The 17,686-nt window shown below is 45.5% G+C and overlaps 1 protein-coding gene and 1 long non-coding RNA gene across 2 annotated transcripts in view; both read left to right on the top strand.

The window, feature by feature from the left end:
• LOC115172806 (consortin) overlaps positions 1 to 13,302 on the top strand; it is a 37,390-nt gene extending 24,088 nt beyond the window's left edge. Inside the window, exons 8-12 of the mRNA XM_029730576.1 lie at positions 401 to 422; positions 552 to 612; positions 2,742 to 3,328; positions 11,719 to 11,869; positions 12,044 to 13,302. Coding sequence (XP_029586436.1) covers positions 401 to 422; positions 552 to 612; positions 2,742 to 3,328; positions 11,719 to 11,869; positions 12,044 to 12,252 — 1,030 coding nt within the window. The 3' untranslated portion in view covers positions 12,253 to 13,302. The remainder of the gene's footprint in view (positions 1 to 400; positions 423 to 551; positions 613 to 2,741; positions 3,329 to 11,718; positions 11,870 to 12,043) is intronic.
• LOC115172809 (uncharacterized) lies at positions 3,339 to 5,892 on the top strand. Its single transcript, XR_003871495.1, has 2 exons — positions 3,339 to 3,816; positions 3,921 to 5,892. It is a non-coding gene; the product is annotated as an uncharacterized LOC115172809 (long non-coding RNA).
• Positions 13,303 to 17,686: the final 4,384 nt, after the last annotated feature.

Consider the following 17,686-nt stretch of genomic DNA (forward strand, 5'->3'; position numbering starts at 1 on the left):
TCTCTCTATCCTCTCTTCTTCTCGCCTCTCTCCCCATCTTCCCCCCATCTCTCTCTCCCCCATCTCTCTCTCTCCCAATCTCTCTCTCCTCTTGTTATCTTCTCTATCTCTCGCACCATCTTCTCTCTCCCATCTCTCTCTCCAATCGCTCTTCTCTCTATCTCACCATCATCTCTCTCCCCACTCTCTCTCCATCCTCTTCCTCTCTCTCTCTCTCTCTCTCTCTCTCTCCCCATCTTATCTTCTCCATTCTCTTCTCTCCATCTCTCTCTCTCTCTCTCCCCATCTCTCTCTCCCATCTCTCTCTCCTCTCTCTCTCTCTCTCTCTCTCTCTCCTCTCTCTCTCTCTCTCTCTCTCTCCCCCATCTCTCTCTCTCTCCCCCATCTCTCTCTCTCACAGACCCAGTCCTGGAGCAGAGAAGGTAAGAGGTCTTCTGTGCTCTGCTGATTTGAATGGAAGTTGTTCATATTGCTCCTCATTGTGCAATGTGAATGTATGCATGGTCGTTCACCCTGCTTTCCTCTCTCTGTGTGTGTGTGTGTGTGTGTAGTGTGAGGCTGTGGACTCTGTCTCTGTGCGTGTTGAAGATAGATATCCTTCACACAGCTCAGGTAAGTGTGTGTGTGTTTGACCTGTCCAATCAGCCAGTTGCAGGCTCTGAGCCTAGGTATCAGTGAACCGTTGAGGTTTGGTTGAGGAAGCAGGAGTTCATCAGTGCAGGATCAGTGTCTGTTACTGCAGAGAGGTTCTTAAGAGGCAGCTGATCTGTCAATTATTAAACAGGACATTTACAACTATACCCTTTTCCTTTACTCTCTCTCCCTCGCTCTCTTTCTGTCTCTCCCCCCTCTCTCTCCCTCTCCCCACTTTATGTCTCTCTCCCACTTTCTGTCTCTCTCCCCCCTCTCTCTCCCTCTCCCACTTTCTGTCTCTCTCCCACTTTCTGTCTCTCTCCCACTTTCTGTCTCTCCCCCCTCTCTCTCCCTCTCCCACTTTCTGTCTCTCTCCCACTTTCTGTCTCTCTCCCACTTTTTGTCTCTCTCCCACTTTCTGTCTCTCTCCCACTTTCTGTCTCTCTCCCACTTTCTGTCTCTCTCCCACTTTCTGTCTCTCCCCCCTCTCTCTCCCTCTCCCACTTTCTGTCTCTCTCCCACTTCTGTCTCTCTCCTCTCTCTCCCCACTTTTCTGTCTCTCTCCCACTTTCTGTCTCTCTCCCACTTTCTGTCTCTCTCCCACTTTCTGTCTCTCTCCCACTTTCTCTCCCTCTCCCACTTTCTGTCTCTCTCCCACTTTCTGTCTCTCTCCCACTTTCTGTCTCTCTCCCACTTTCTGTCTCTCTCCCACTTTCTGTCTCTCTCCCACTTTCTGTCTCTCTCCCACTTTCTGTCTCTCTCCCACTTTCTGTCTCTCTCCCACTTTCTGTCTCTCTCCCACTTTCTGTCTCTCTCCCACTTTCTGTCTCTCTCCCACTTTCTGTCTCTGTCCCTCTCTTTGTCTCTCCCACTTTCTGTCTCTGTCCCTCTCTTTGTCTCTGTCCCTCTCTTTGTCTCTGTCCCTCTCTTTGTCTCTGTCCCTCTCTTTGTCTCTGTCCCTCTCTTTGTCTCTGTCCCTCTCTTTGTCTCTCTGTCCCTCTCTTTGTCTCTCTCGCTCGCTCGCTCTCTTTGTCTGTCTCTCTCGCTCGCTCTCTTTGTCTGTCTCTCTCGCTCGCTCTCTTTGTCTGTCTCTCTCGCTCGCTCTCTTTGTCTGTCTCTCTCGCTCGCTCTTTGTCTCACACGGTCTTTGTCTCGCTCGCTCTCTTTGTTTCTCCCTCTCTTTCACTCTCCCTCTCTTTCACTCTCCTTCTCTTTCTGTCTCTCCCTCTCTTTCTGTCTCTCCCTGTCTCTCTCCCTCACTCTCTCTCCTTCACTCTCTCCCTCACTCTGTCTCGCTCACTCTTTCTCTCTCTCGCTCTCTTTCTGTCTCTCTCGCTCTCTTTCTGTCTATACACACAGACACAGACATGTAGTCCCAGGTGTGTTACCTGTCTATACACACAGACATGTAGTCCCAGGTGTGTTACCTGTCTATACACACAGACATGTAGTCCCAGGTGTGTTACCTGTCTATACACACAGACATGTAGTCCCAGGTGTGTTACCTGTCTATACACACACACATGTAGTCCCAGGTGTGTTACCTGTCTATACACACAGACACACACATGTAGTCCCAGGTGTGTTACCTGCCTGTTCTATCATGGCCTGGTTTCACTTTCACAACCCAGGCGTGACTCCACACAAACACACACACTTAAATTACAAGGCTCAATGTCAGTGTTCCGGAGGCTGGATTAGTGAGGAGAGTAGAACTGTCTCCCTCTTTTACACGGATCTGATAAATATTTTCACATTGAATAAATATTTGGATCTGAGGGACAACTTGTCCTCGCTCTGTTTCCGTTTGAGTGAAGTGGACAAGGAAGTGTGTTGGTGTGTGTCTCTGTATGTGTGTGTGTCTCTAGTGGATATGAGATCGAGGGAGTAGACAGGAAATGAGATGTGTTCCGATGACATCAAGTACCCTATAAAACAGCAGCTAAAAGAGGAAGGGGTTGTGAAGAAGGTGTTTAGGAGAGAACTAGGAGGTGTATTGATGCTGAGCACCAGTGATTCCCTCTCTGGAGTCTAGATGAATCTGCAGAGGGTTTAGGGAGGGGCTTTTAACACTTTTCCCATGTTGCTCTCTATCATTGGTCGGTTAGTTGGGTGTGCATCAGGGATGGAGGAGGACCATAGAGTAACAGACTCCACCCTCTCCCAGAGCATCTACCCAATCAAATCAGCTGCAGCCCTGATGAACAGCCTTTGCTTTAATGACGTGGCACAGAACAGCAGAGACTCCAAGAGGATTGGGGGTTTCCATAGAGACTGTGTTATTGACGGCTCCCTTGCTAAAGGGGAGGAGAGGGAGGGCAGGGCTGAGTTCACAGACTGTCTGAGCCAAGGAACAGGACAGCAGACTGAGAGAGAGATGGAACACACCACTCAGGAGGGAAACGCTGGGCAGGACCCTCCTACGGATGGGGAAATTAGCCGATCCAAGCCTGAGGAGCGGCTGGGAGGAGAGGAAGAACAGGAGGAGAAGGATAGTGACGTGTGTTTTAAAGCTCTAAAGCTCTTCACTGCCAAGACTGAGGAGCAGCTCACACTGGAGGAGGTGCAGCAGGAGGAGAGCCAGATTGAGGAGCTGTGCGAGGAGTATGTTCAGGACGAAGACATGTTTGTTGTGGAGATTATTAGAGATGGAGCTGCGTCTCTCGACGGCCTGGCCAAACTCATCACAGTGGAGGTGAGTGAGAGAGAAACTGTCTGGGTAACCCTCCCTGGGACTGTTGTCCAGTGGAGGTGAGAAACTGTCTGGGTAACCCTCCCTGGGACTGTTGTCCAGTGGAGGTGAGAAACTGTCTGGGTAACCCTCCCTGGGACTGTTGTCCAGTGGAGGTGAGAAACTGTCTGGGTAACCCTCCCTGGGACTGTTGTCCAGTGGAGGTGAGAAACTGTCTGGGTAACCCTCCCTGGGACTGTTGTCCAGTGGAGGTGAGAAACTGTCTGGGTAACCCTCCCTGGGACTGTTGTCCAGTGGAGGTGAGAAACTGTCTGGGTAACCCTCCCTGGGACTGTTGTCCAGTGGAGGTGAGAAACTGTCTGGGTAACCCTCCCTGGGACTGTTGTCCAGTGGAGGTGAGAAACTGTCTGGGTAACCCTCCCTGGGACTGTTGTCCAGTGGAGGTGAGAAACTGTCTGGGTAACCCTCCCTGGGACTGTTGTCCAGTGGAGGTGAGAAACTGTCTGGGTAACCCTCCCTGGGACTGTTGTCCAGTGGAGGTAAGTGAGAGAGAAACTGTCTGGGTAACCCTCCCTGGGACTGTTGTCCAGTGGAGGTGAGTGAGAGAGAAACTGTCTGGGTAACCCTCCCTGGGACTGTTGTCCAGTGGAGGTGAGAAACTGTCTGGGTAACCCTCCCTGGGACTGTTGTCCAGTGGAGGTGAGAAACTGTCTGGGTAACCCTCCCTGGGACTGTTGTCCAGTGGAGGTGAGAAACTGTCTGGGTAACCCTCCCTGGGACTGTTGTCCAGTGGAGGTGAGAAACTGTCTGGGTAACCCTCCCTGGGACTGTTGTCCAGTGGAGGTGAGAAACTGTCTGGGTAACCCTCCCTGGGACTGTTGTCCAGTGGAGGTGAGAAACTGTCTGGGTAACCCTCCCTGGGACTGTTGTCCAGTGGAGGTGAGAAACTGTCTGGGTAACCCTCCCTGGGACTGTTGTCCAGTGGAGGTAAGTGAGAGAGAAACTGTCTGGGTAACCCTCCCTGGGACTGTTGTCCAGTGGAGGTGAGTGAGAGAGAAACTGTCTGGGTAACCCTCCCTGGGACTGTTGTCCAGTGGAGGTGAGAAACTGTCTGGGTAACCCTCCCTGGGACTGTTGTCCAGTGGAGGTGAGAAACTGTCTGGGTAACCCTCCCTGGGACTGTTGTCCAGTGACACACTGTTGCTGATTATCTGAACATAGGGGTTTTATTGCTGTGTGTTTGAGAAGTCTGACGTGACCTGTCTTTATGCCAACTCATCACTTCTCTACGCAGCTAGAGCCAGAGTTGCTGGAGTCTAATGGCATTATATAGCCATTTTGTTGGAAATTAGTGATTCCCTAGGCAGTGTGTTGAGTGAAATATGGCTGCTCAGAGGAGTGGCCCATAAACCAGGTTTGGCTGTTACACTAAGAGAAACTTTTACGCACAGATGTGAGTTTTCTGGCCATCTGGCTACCCAAAAACTCTTCCCCCCTCTCTCTGTCCCATCCTGTTGTAAGGTAGTATAGCAGAGTGAAGAAACAGTGGTAATTGTTATGGATGAGGTGTCTTCCTGTGTGAGGAGACCGAGGGTAAGAGTCTGTAATTAGCACGCAGTGTTAAGTTCCCCGGGGGAGGGGGGGGTTGATGCTCATTTACTGCCTTTCTATACAACTAAAACACTTTTTGGAGAACAGCAAAAATGACCCCAGCCATTATCACCTTGGCTGCTGTTGGTTCATCCTGTTAGCTATACAATTGAAATGGGGAAATATGATCAATTATTCGCATTGATGAAAACGTACGACATTTTAATGTAGGTGTACAGGGAAGATGTTCATATTGAAACAGTTCCTAACTTGTTTGATAAGATTAGTAGGGATTTTGTCATGGGCCCCAGACCCTAAATTTGGGAACCACTGTGTTAACTTCTCTCTGCTTGCTTTCTCACTCCTGTTTTCCCCTGCATGCATTGCAGCCTGCCTCACCAATGTCTGTCTCAGTAGCCTACGCTCTGTAAAGCAACATTATGAGACTGTAGTAGAGTATTTAACGTTAGTTTCTCACTTCATCCTTCTAGCTGGTTAAGTAATACTAGCCAAAGCCCTTCAACATTACTGCAATAGAAGCGACTATTTACCAGTTGTGCAGTCATTCTCCTAAAGTCCGTTTTTGCTTGGGGGATGTCTAGACAGAGCAGGAGTCGCAGGATGGTGTCGCCACCAGCCTGTGTCGCGAGAGTGAACCGTTTGAAAGAGTGGTGAATGTGCTGCTCAGAAGGAAAATCCAGGAGACGCAGGCAAACATAACGAACAATCCATTGTTCGTGATTCCACTTGACTGTAAAAAGAGTAAAGTTCCCCAGCAAAAAAACAAGTAATGTTGTTTAAACAGAAGGAGAGCGAACAGTCACTAACAACCAAAACCAGTGTGGTTTTAGGAGGGGTTCTGAAAGACACTCATGGGGGTGTCCCCAGAAAGTTGGAATCTAACACACCTACCATGAACACCAACTAAATTTGCCCAAGATAAAAAAAAATACAACTTAATGACAGGAAACAAAAAATAATAATTGCTAAGTGAAATCAGGAAAATCAGATAAAGGATTGTTTGTCTAAACCTCAAACTAAGGCGCACCAACTATAGGTGTTAACCCTCCATCTATCAAGACAACTGGAGCCCTGGGCCAGCACAGGTGAAACACCTTCCCACTAACGAGATGGAAACCAGCACAAGTGTAACACCTTCCCACTAACGAGATGGAAACCAGCACAGGTGAAACACCTTCCCACTAACGAGATGGAAACCAGCACAGGTGTAACACCTTCCCACTAACGAGATGGAAACCAGCACAGGTGAAACACCTTCCCACTAACGAGATGGAAACCAGCACAGGTGTAACACCTTCCCACTAACGAGATGGAAACCAGCACAGGTGTAACACCTTCCCACTAACGAGATGGAAACCAGCACAGGTGAAACACCTTCCCACTAACGAGATGGAAACCAGCACAGGTGTAACACCTTCCCACTAACGAAATGGAAACCAGCACAGGTGTAACACCTTCCCACTAACGAGATGGAAACCAGCACAGGTGTAACACCTTCCCACTAACGAGAGGGAAACCAGCACAGGTGAAACACCTTCCCACTAACGAGATGGAAACCAGCACAGGTGTAACACCTTTCCACTAACGAGATGGAAACCAGCACAGGTGTAACACCTTCCCACTAACGAGATGGAAACCAGCACAGGTGTAACACCTTCCCACTAACGAGATGGAAACCAGCACAGGTGAAACACCTTCCCACTAACGAGATGGAAACCAGCACAGGTGTAACACCTTCCCACTAACGAGATGGAAACCAGCACAGGTGTAACACCTTCCCACTAACGAGATGGAAACCGGCACAGGTGAAACACCTTCCCACTAACGAGATGGAAACCGGCACAGGTGTAACACCTTCCCACTAACGAGATGGAAACCGGCACAGGTGAAACACCTTCCCACTAACGAGATGGAAACCGGCACAGGTGAAACACCTTCCCACTAACGAGATGGAAACCGGCACAGGTGTAACACCTTCCCACTAACGAGATGGAAACCGGCACAGGTGTAACACCTTCCCACTAACGAGATGGAAACCGGCACAGGTGTAACACCTTCCCACTAACGAGATGGAAACCGGCACAGGTGTAACACCTTCCCACTAACGAGATGGAAACCGGCACAGGTGTAACACCTTCCCACTAACGAGATGGAAACCGGCACAGGTGAAACACCTTCCCACTAACGAGATGGAAACCGGCACAGGTGAAACACCTTCCCACTAACGAGATGGAAACCGGCACAGGTGAAACACCTTCCCACTAACGAGATGGGAACCGGCACAGGTGTAACACCTTCCCACTAACGAGATGGAAACCGGCACAGGTGAAACACCTTCCCACTAACGAGATGGAAACCGGCACAGGTGAAACACCTTCCCACTAACGAGATGGAAACCGGCACAGGTGTAACACCTTCCCACTAACGAGATGGGAACCGGCACAGGTGTAACACCTTCCCACTAACGAGATGGAAACCAGCACAGGTGAAACACCTTCCCACTAACGAGATGGAAACCAGCACAGGTGTAACACCTTCCCACTAACGAGATGGAAACCAGCACAGGTGTAACACCTTCCCACTAACGAGATGGAAACCAGCACAGGTGTAACACCTTCCCACTAACGAGATGGAAACCAGCACAGGTGTAACACCTTCCCACTAACGAGATGGAAACCAGCACAGGTGTAACACCTTCCCACTAACGAGATGGAAACCAGCACAGGTGTAACACCTTCCCACTAACGAGATGGAAACCAGCACAGGTGAAACACCTTCCCACTAACGAGATGGAAACCAGCACAGGTGTAACACCTTCCCACTAACGAGATGGAAACCAACACAGGTGTAACACCTTCCCACTAACGAGATGGAAACCAGCACAGGTGTAACACCTTCCCACTAACGAGATGGAAACCAGCACAGGTGTAACACCTTCCCACTAACGAGATGTAAACCAGCACAGGTGTAACACCTTCCCACTAACGAGATGGAAACCAGCACAGGTGTAACACCTTCCCACTAACGAGATGGAAACCAACACAGCTGTAACACCTTCCCACTAACGAGATGGAAACCAACACAGGTGTAACACCTTCCCACTAACGAGATGGAAACCAACACAGGTGTAACACATACTGACTAACGAGGTGACACCACTTGGTGTGTCTACGTGCTAACTAGCTATATGTCCAACCTCAAAAAACATGCATGGAAAAACCATGAAGGAGACAGGTTAAAGAAGGATTTAAGCCTTGAGACAATTGAGACATGGATTGTGTATGTGTGTCATTTACAGGGTGAACCAGCAAGACGAAAGATTTTAGTGTCTTTGAACGGAGTATGGTAGTTGGTTCCAGGCGCACCGGTTTGAGTGTGTCAAGAACTGCAACGCTGCTGGGTTTTTCCACACTTAACAGTTTCCTGTGTGTTTCCAGAACGGTCTACCACCCAAAGGACATCCAGCCAACTTAAGTCAACTGTGGGAAGCATTGGAGTCAACATGGGCCACCATCCCTGTGCAATGCTTTGGACACTTTGTAGAGTCCATGCCCCAACGAATTGAGGCTGTTCTGTTGGAAAAAGAGGGTGCAACTCAATATTAGGAAGGTGTTCCTAATGTTTTGTACACTCAGTACAATACCGGCCACGTGCGCTCAATTATTTTGCATATTCAAATGTGGTCAGGACACGCAGGTTAAAATATCAAAGCAACTGTGAACCAACTATATTAATTTGGGGGCATGTCAGAACACACATGAAACATTCATGGACATTGAGCTAGCTTGCTAGATCATTGTCCTGGGAGATAAACATTGGTTTGTTAAGTCAGAATTTCTTGAAGTTCATAAAGGTGTTCCACAGGGGTTGATTATTTTGTTTTGTTTGGGGGGGCTGTTTTCTTCACTATTTATATAAACCCCCAGCACAAGGTGCACCTGTGTAATGATCATGCTGTTTATTCAGCTTCTTGATATGCCACACCTGTCAGCTGGATGGATTATCTTGGCAAAGGAGTAATGTTCACTAACAGGGATGTAAACAAATTTGTGCACAAAATTTGAGAGAAATAAGCTTTTTGTGTATATGGAGAACTTCTGGGATATTTTATCATGGGGTCAACACTTTACATGTTGCGTTTATATTTTTGTTCATTGTGGATGGTAGTATTATGTGTGCTATTGCCCTGACTGTTGATCTGGCAGTGTCAAAACTACAGCCAGATTTTAGAGCTATGCAGGAATCCCTTGCAGCATAAGAATGTTTCAGATGAACTACATGGTTTATCTTATCTGAGGGGGGAATGAGATCAACTGAATGTTGCAACCCTGTAGTTGATTAGCGGTCGTTCATGTCACAAGGTGATGTCACTTCATAAGGTGATACCAGTGGTCACCAGCGCCTAAGACAAAGTCAAAATAAAGAGGTTGACATAGGAGCAGTGTACGCTGACACCTAGTGGGGATACCTTGTCTGTGCACTTTGTCATAGGCATACACATCACTGCCCCTTTGTGTGTGTACTGCATGGTGAACTGTATGTATTTGTATTTATTATGGATCCCCATTAGCTGCTGCCAAAGCAGCAGCTACTCTTCCTGGGGTCCAGCAAAATTAAATCAGTTTATACAATTTTAAAACATTACAATACATTCACAGATTTCACAACACACTGTGTGCCCTCAGGCCCCTACTCCACCACTACCACATATCTACAGTACTAAATCCATGTGTGTGTATAGTGTGTATGTTATCATTGGTGTGTATGCATGTGTCTGTGCCAATGTTTGTGTTGCTTCACAGTCCCCGCTGTTCCATAAGGTGATTTTTATCTGTTATTTTAAATGTAATTTTACTGCTTGCGTCAGTTACTTGATGTTGAATAGAGTTCCATGTAGTCATGGCTCTATGTAGTACTGTGTGCCTCCCATAGTCTGTTCTGGACTTGGGGACTGTGAAGAGACCTCTGGTGGGGTATACGTGGGTGTCCGAGCTGTGTGCCAGTAGTTTAGACAGACAGTTCGGTGCATTCAACATGTCAATACCTCTCATAAACAAAAGTAGTGATGAAGTCAATCTCTCCTCCACTTTCAGCCAGGAGAGATTGACTTGCATATTATTAATATTAGCTCTCTATATACATCCAAGGGCCTGCCGTGCTGCCCTGTACTGAGCCAATTGCAATTGTCCTAAGTCCTTTTTTTTGTGGCACCTGACCACACGACTGAACAGTAGTCAAGGTGCGACTAAACTAGGGCCTGTAGGACCTGCCTTGTTGATAGTGTTGTTATGAAGGCAGAGCATCACTTTATTATAGACATACTTCTCCCCATCTTAGCTACTTCTGCATCAATATGTTTTGACCACGACTGTTTACAATCTAGTGTTACTCCAAGCAGTTTAGTCAACTCAACTTGCTCAATTTCCACATTATTTATTACAAGATTTAGTTGAGGTTTAAGGTTTAGTGAGTGTTTTGTTCCAAATACAATGCTTTTAGTTTTAGAAATATTTAGGACTAACTTATTCCTTGCCACCCATTCTGAAACTATCTGCAGCTCTTTGTTGAGTGTTGCAGTCATTTCAGTCGCTGTAGTAGCTGACATGTATAGTGTTGAGTCATCCGCATACATAGACACACTGGCCTTACTCAGTCAGTGGCATGTCGTTAGTAAAAACAGCCCCCACAATCATTTTATCAGTTTCTCTCAGCCAATCAGCAGTCATTTGTGTTAGTGCTGTGCTTGTTGAGTGTCCTTCCCTATAAGCATGCTGAAAGTTTGTCAATTTGTTTACTGTAAAATAGCATTGTATCTGGTCAAACACAATTTTTCCCAGAAGTTTACTAAGTGTTGGCAACAGTCTGATTGGTCGGTTATTTGAGCCAGTAAAGCGGGCTTTAGGTAGCGGAATGACTTTTAGGCTTAAATTGAAGATGTGGCAGATAGGAGTGGCAATATCGTCTGCTATTATCCTCAGTAATTTTCCATCCAGATTGTCAGACCCCGGTGGCTTGTCATTGTTGATAGACAACAATAATCGTTTCACCTCTTCCACACTGACTTTACGGAATTCAAAAGTACAATTCTTGTCTGTCATAATTTGGCCAGATATACTTGGATGTGTAGTGTCAGCGTTTGTTGCTGGCATGTCGTCCCTAAGTTTTCTTATCTTGCCAATGAAAAAGTCATTAAAGTAGTTGGCAATATCAGTTGGTTTTGTGATAAATGAGCCATCTGAACCAATAAATGAAGGAGCCGAGTTCGCTTTTTTCCCCAAAATGTCATTTAAGGTGCCCCAAAGCTTTTTACTATCATGCTTTATATCATTTATCTTTGTGTCATAGTGTAGTTTATTTTTCTTTAGTTTAGTCACATGATTTCTAAATTTGCAGTACGTTTGCCAGTCAGTTGTGCAGCCAGACGTATTTGCCATACCTTTAGCCTCATCCCTCTCAACTGTACAATTATTCAATTCCTCATCAATCCAAGGGGATTTAACAGTTTTTACAGTTATTTTCTTAATGGGTGCGTGCTTAACAGTAATTGGAATAGGTAGTTTCATAAATGTGTCAAGTGTAGCGTCTGGTTGCTCCTCATTACACACCACAGACCAGCAAATATTCTTTACATCATCAACATAGGAATCACTACAAAACTTATTGTGTTTTATGTGTGTATCCATATATGTCAGATGTATGTGTCTATTGTGTACAGAATATTTATGGCGTGTGTGTATGCTAACCAGTTGACCTGGCACTGACCTTGTCCCTCTGACCTCCAGATGACCCCTGCCCCTAGCCTGGTGTCCATCCTGAAGAGGAGGAGGAGTGTGTGTGTGGAGAATGTGTGTGTTGCTCCCTCCTCGGCCCTGCACAAACATCCTGCTAAGCGCAGGGTCCGCTTCAAAGTACCTGATGACGGCTTTGACCAGGGTGAGGGTGTGTTTGAGTCAGTGTATATATGTCCAACAATGGCTATAATCAAGTGTATGTGTGTCTGCATTCATACTGTCACCCTCTCCCCGTCTTCTCCCTTCTCCAGACAAGAAACAGTTCAATAAAGCTCAGTTAATAGACATCTAAACGTGTTGCTCTTCCCTCCTCCAGACCAGGTGGGCGGAGACTCGTGCCTGCTCCTCTTCCTGCTCTGCCTGGTCACCGTGGTGATCAGCCTGGGAGGCACTGCCCTCTACTGTGCTCTGGGCAACGCCCACTCCACCGTCTGCACCGACTTTTCTCGGAACACGGACTTCTACCTCGCACAGCTGCATCGTGGAATGGATCAGCTCCGACACTGGCTGACCCCTGGGTTTTAGCTGACCCCAAAGGAAGAGAGGAGAGGAAAGAGAATCCCTTGTTTTGCAAGGTGGATACTCTCCTTTCTCCAACTTGGACAGGATTTCTCTCCATGTCCTCCCGTTTTCCTATCTCTCTCTCTGTCTTCACTGGCTGACCAGTTAATGTGTGTGATGGGAAGTGTATGTGGTACTAGTAGCCTGCAACCACACTAACAGCAGCCTAAGACATCTGCAGCGCTGCCTAGTAGAACTGACATAGGACCTGTAATATACTGGACTACCTATAGATTTTAACTATACACTACTGGACATAGACCGACTCGGTGTCAGCCCAGAGGAAGGGATAGACTGAGCTAGACTCATTACCACTTACCTTGGATCCGCTCACTTCTACATGGAGACGTCTGGATCCTTCAGGCATGGACAAGACCGCTCACATGCGCAAACAAGAAGCGGCCGGTCAGCCTTTTTATGAAACCGCCGCGGCTCTTTGTTTATGGACTCCATTTCGAATGTGAACAAGTCTGCTGTGGTCAGAAACATGAAATAATGTCTTAAAAAATATTATATTAATGAACGTTTTGTTTTAATGAAACAGATTTTACTTTTCTTTATGTTCCTGACTGTTGAAGATTCTTCCGGAGTATGTCAGGGTGTTTCTTTGGGCTGAAGTTAGAAGTTGCCCCTAACCACAGATCTGAGATAAAATCTTAACCTTATCCTCAACCAGTAGGGGGAGGAAATATCTGACTCTGTATCAGTAGTAAGGGCCAACTTCTACAACTTCTGTTTGAGGGTGTCTGGGATTATTGGGTTGTTTTGGGGTACAGGTTGTAACATTGGCCCTTGATGGTCCTCAATGACTATATATGCAACATGGACAAGAAAGTAATACGTCTGTAATCGTGTTCAAGAATGTTTAGCGTCCTAAGGATCAGGTCGGTACTAGAAGAGGAATATCTGTTCAGCTGAGAATTCTTTGCTCAGGCATGTGTATATTTATCTTTATTTTAAAATAATTATGCGCATGATCAGTATTACACCGAGTGCATTACCTCCTGCGATCAATGGACTTGATTGATTTTTACTTATTATAATTTGTGCTCATTGTTATTTTATTTCAGGCTTTTTATTAGTCTATTTAATCTATGATCAAATCAAATCAAATGTATTTATATAGCCCTTCTTACATCAGCTGATGTCACAAAGTGCTGTACAGAAACCCAGCCTAAAACCCCAAACAGCAAACAATGCAGGTGTAGAAGCACGGTGGCTTGGAAAAACTCCCTAAAAAGGCCAAAACCTAGGAAGAAACCTAGAGAGGAACCAGGCTATGAGGGGTGGCCAGTCCTCTACTGGCTGTACCGGGTGGAGATTATAACAGAACATGGCCAAGATGTTCAAATGTTCATAAATGACCAGCATGGTCAAATAATAATAATCACAGTTGTCGAGGGTGCAACAAGTCAGCACCGCAAGAGTAAATGTCAGTTGGCTTTTCATAGCCGATCATTCAGAGTATCTCTACCGTTCCTGCTGTCTCTAGAGAGTTGAAAACAGCAGGTCTGGGACAGGTAGCACGTCCGGTGAACAGGTCAGGGTTCCATAGCCGCAGGCAGAACAGTTGAAACTGGAGCAGCAGCACGGCCAGGTGGACTGGGGACAGCAAAGAGTCATCATGTCAGGTAGTCCTGAGGCATGGTCCTAGGGCTCAGGTCCTTCGAGAGAGAGAGAAAGAAAGAAAGAGAGAATTAGAGAGCATACTTAAATTCACACAGGACACCGGATAAGACAGGAGAAATACTCCAGATATAACAGACTGACCCTAGCCCCCGACACAAACTACTGCAGCATAAATACTGGAGGCTGAGACAGGAGGGGTCAGGAGACACTGTGGCCCCATCCGACGAACAATGATGATCTGTTTTACTGATGATCTTTACTGATGATCTGATCTGTTTTACTGTTTGTGTCAGTCGGCGGTTATGCACAAGTCGTCATGTTTTAGTTTCGTCTGGAGTTCAGTAGACGTGTCACAGTGGCTCCTATGATAATGTAATGATGATGTAGTAGGCTGGGCAGTGACTCTTAGGCTGCATCCTCTCTTTCATCTCCTCTTATCTGAAAACACAAGACTGGTGAAACCAACAGCAAAATATCACCCTATTCAGAACTGTTTTCAAATGAACAATATAGATATGCAATATGCTTTCGTCTTTCAAGGATCTTTCAGAGGGGGGAAGATGAAGGAGAAGAGACAAGGAGAGGAAGCCACAGTAGAGTATTGAGATGCAGCCTTGGTTTTAAAATGATTTGCACGTGTCTGGCTGGTCCAGATGACTCTGTCTTACTGTTTGGATCTGAAGAATTTATATTATATCTGCACAATGTGGGGGGAGAGAAAAAAAACAACCAAAGCATGTGCTTTTCTGTTGTTTTTCTCGTTTTGGCTTGATGTGGGTATCGTTGGTTATTTTCCCTTGTTTTGTTCTTGAAGACTATGTTTTGAAAAAGAGGAGTCTCTTTCCAAGACTCACCAGTTAAAGAATGCCAGTTGGAAAAGTCAGAACAGAAGTGGGACAGAACGTTTTTGTCTCCGTTTTCAACTTTTGATCTCTGTGTATGATGACATGTGAAGACGATAAGCTAATGTTTGTCATTGTGGCTAATGCTGCGTTCAGAACCAAGTGGGAAGGTGGAAATTACCAGTTGTGAATTTGTAATTGCGAGTTTGATGCATTCACTTGCTTTGAACTTGTTGAGAAACACTGATTGGCTTAAGGCAAACAAGCTGGGTCAAACAAACTAAAAGTACAGCTATCATGCTTGTAAACAAATTATAGTTCAAAAATCATATTAATAGATTGCTTTTTATAAATAATGTTGTGTTGCATTTAACTGCCAAAAATGCTGATATCGAAATGATAATTTCCTTAGTAGGTGACGTCGGAGTTCAGCATGTGGGAGGGATGATAGTTTCTCACTAGTAATTACAAGCTGGAGGGCCCGGTCGTATATGGTAAGCATTTTGCTACACCCACAATAACATCTGCTAAATGTGTATGTGACCAATTAAAATTTGATTTGAATACCACCTTCCCACTTGGTTATGAACGCAGCATCGTTCTTTCAGCAATCTTTCTTTACAGTCTGTGAAGAAAGCAATGGGAAAGTTTGTTTTGCATGGCCTGGTACCCCAGATGGGTGAAGTTTGTTCATTTTAACCATTCCATTGGCACTAAGAGAAATCTCCACCCACCTGGGGCACCGGGCGATGCAAAACAAACTCATCCATTGGTCGAGTTCGTTTTGCATGGCCTTGTGCCCCGGGTGGGTGGAGTTGTCTAATTTTAAACCATTCCATTGGTCCTTAAGTGAAATCTCTACCTACCCAGTGCACCGGGCTTTGCAAAACGAATCACCATTGAGAGGGATGACTGAGGTGAGTACCTTTTTAAACACCTGTTTCTCTCTGTTGATTGGTTAATAAACCACACTGTGTACTGTTGTTATAAAGTTGTTATTCCAGCTATTAAGTTTGTAAATTGTTATAAAGTTGTTCATCACAATAGTCTGATAAAGACTGATACCAAATACAAAGAGAAACTCTTTAAAAAAAAAAAACACTTCTGAATGATACTTTTTTAGGTCGCTAGGGGCAGCCTTGAACAGCATCGGAGAGCCTCCCTCACACACAGTGCCTTTAGAAAGAATTCACACCCCTTCACTTTTTCCACATTTTGTTGTTACAAAGTGGAATTAAAATAGATTATTATAATTTTTTTATGGAAAATAAAACACTAATCTTGATTAGATAAGTATTCAACCCTTTGAGTAAATGCATGTTAGAATCACCTTTGGCAGCGATTACAGCTGAGTCTTTCTGGGTCTCTAAGAGCTTTGCACAATATTTGCCAATAATTATTTAAAAAAATATTCAAGCTCTGTCAAGTTGGTTGTTGATCATTGCTAAATCAAATCAAAGTTTATTTGTCACGTGCGCCGAATACAACAGGTGTAGACCTTACAGTGAAATGCTTACTTACAGGCTCTAACCAATAGTGTGAAAAAAAGGTGTGTGTGTGTGTAGGTAAGTAAAGAAATAGAACAGTAAAAAGACATTTGAAAATAAGAGTAGCAAGGCTATATACAGACACCGGTTAGTCAGGCTGATTGAGGTAGTATGTACATGTAGATATGGTTAAAGTGACTATGCATATATGATGAACAGAGAGTAGCAGTAGCGTAAAGAGGGGTTGGTGGGTGGCGGGACACAATGCAGATAGCCCGGTTAGCCAATGTGCGGGAGCACTGGTTGGTCGGCTCAACTGAGGTAGTATGTACATGAATATATAGTTAAAGTGACTATGCATATAAGATAAACAGAGAGTAGCAGCAGCGAAGAAGAGGGGTTAGTGGGGGTGGCACACACTGCAAATAGTCCGGGTTACCATTTGGTTACCTGTTCAGGAGTCTTATGGCTTAAAAACTGTTGAGAAGCCTTTTTGTCCTAGACTTGGCACTCCGGTACCGCTTGCCATGCGGTAGTAGAGAGAACAGTCTATGGCTAGGGTGGCTGGGGTCTTTGACAATTTTTAGGGCCTTCCTCTGACACCGCCTGGTATAGAGGTTCTGGATGGCAGGGAGCTTGGCCCCAGTGATGTACTGGGCCATTCGCACTACACTCTGTAGTGCCTTGCGGTCGGGGGCCGAGCAGTTGCCATACCAGGCAGTGATGCAACCAGTCAGGATGCTCTCGATGGTGCAGCTGTAGAACCTTTTGAGTATCTCAGGACCCATGCCAAATCTTTTTAGTTTCCTGAGGGGGAACAGGCTTTGTCGTGCCCTCTTCACGACTGTCTTGGTGTGTTTGGACCATTCTAGTTTGTTGATGTGGACACCAAGGCACTTGAAGCTCTCAACCTGCTCCACTACAGCCCCGTCGATGAGAATGGGGACGTGCTTAGCTATCTAATATACATTTTGAAAAAACAAGTTATATTAACTGGCTAGCTAACTAGCTTTAGCAACGTTGGGTGGTCAAAACTGAAAGCTAGCTAGCTAATCAGCTGAGCTAGCAAACAATGTAACAAAAGTATAATTTCGTATTTGAAAATTACTCCCAACAGGTTCTGCATTTCAGGAATCATAGTAGCAAGTACCCCTGGTGTACTGTTCAATTATTTAGCCATTTAAAAAAAAAAATGTTGGGATGAAAACTCTTCAGTTTGGTAATGCCCTCCAATGGCTTTCATGTGTTTCAACGAAATACATCATTGTAGATGAATCACACTCCTGCAAGAAACCTATGTTCATTTACAACTTTTGCTATTTTTGTAACAAACAAAAAATGGTCTCTAGCTATGTTTCCATAAATTTGTCGATTTAATGATTTTTTTTTTTTACATTTTAAGTTTGCATATAGAAAATAAATGTTCAAGTTACCTACTTC

Source organism: Salmo trutta, chromosome 33, assembly GCF_901001165.1.
Source record: "Salmo trutta chromosome 33, fSalTru1.1, whole genome shotgun sequence".
In the NCBI taxonomy this organism is placed as follows: domain Eukaryota; kingdom Metazoa; phylum Chordata; class Actinopteri; order Salmoniformes; family Salmonidae; genus Salmo; species Salmo trutta.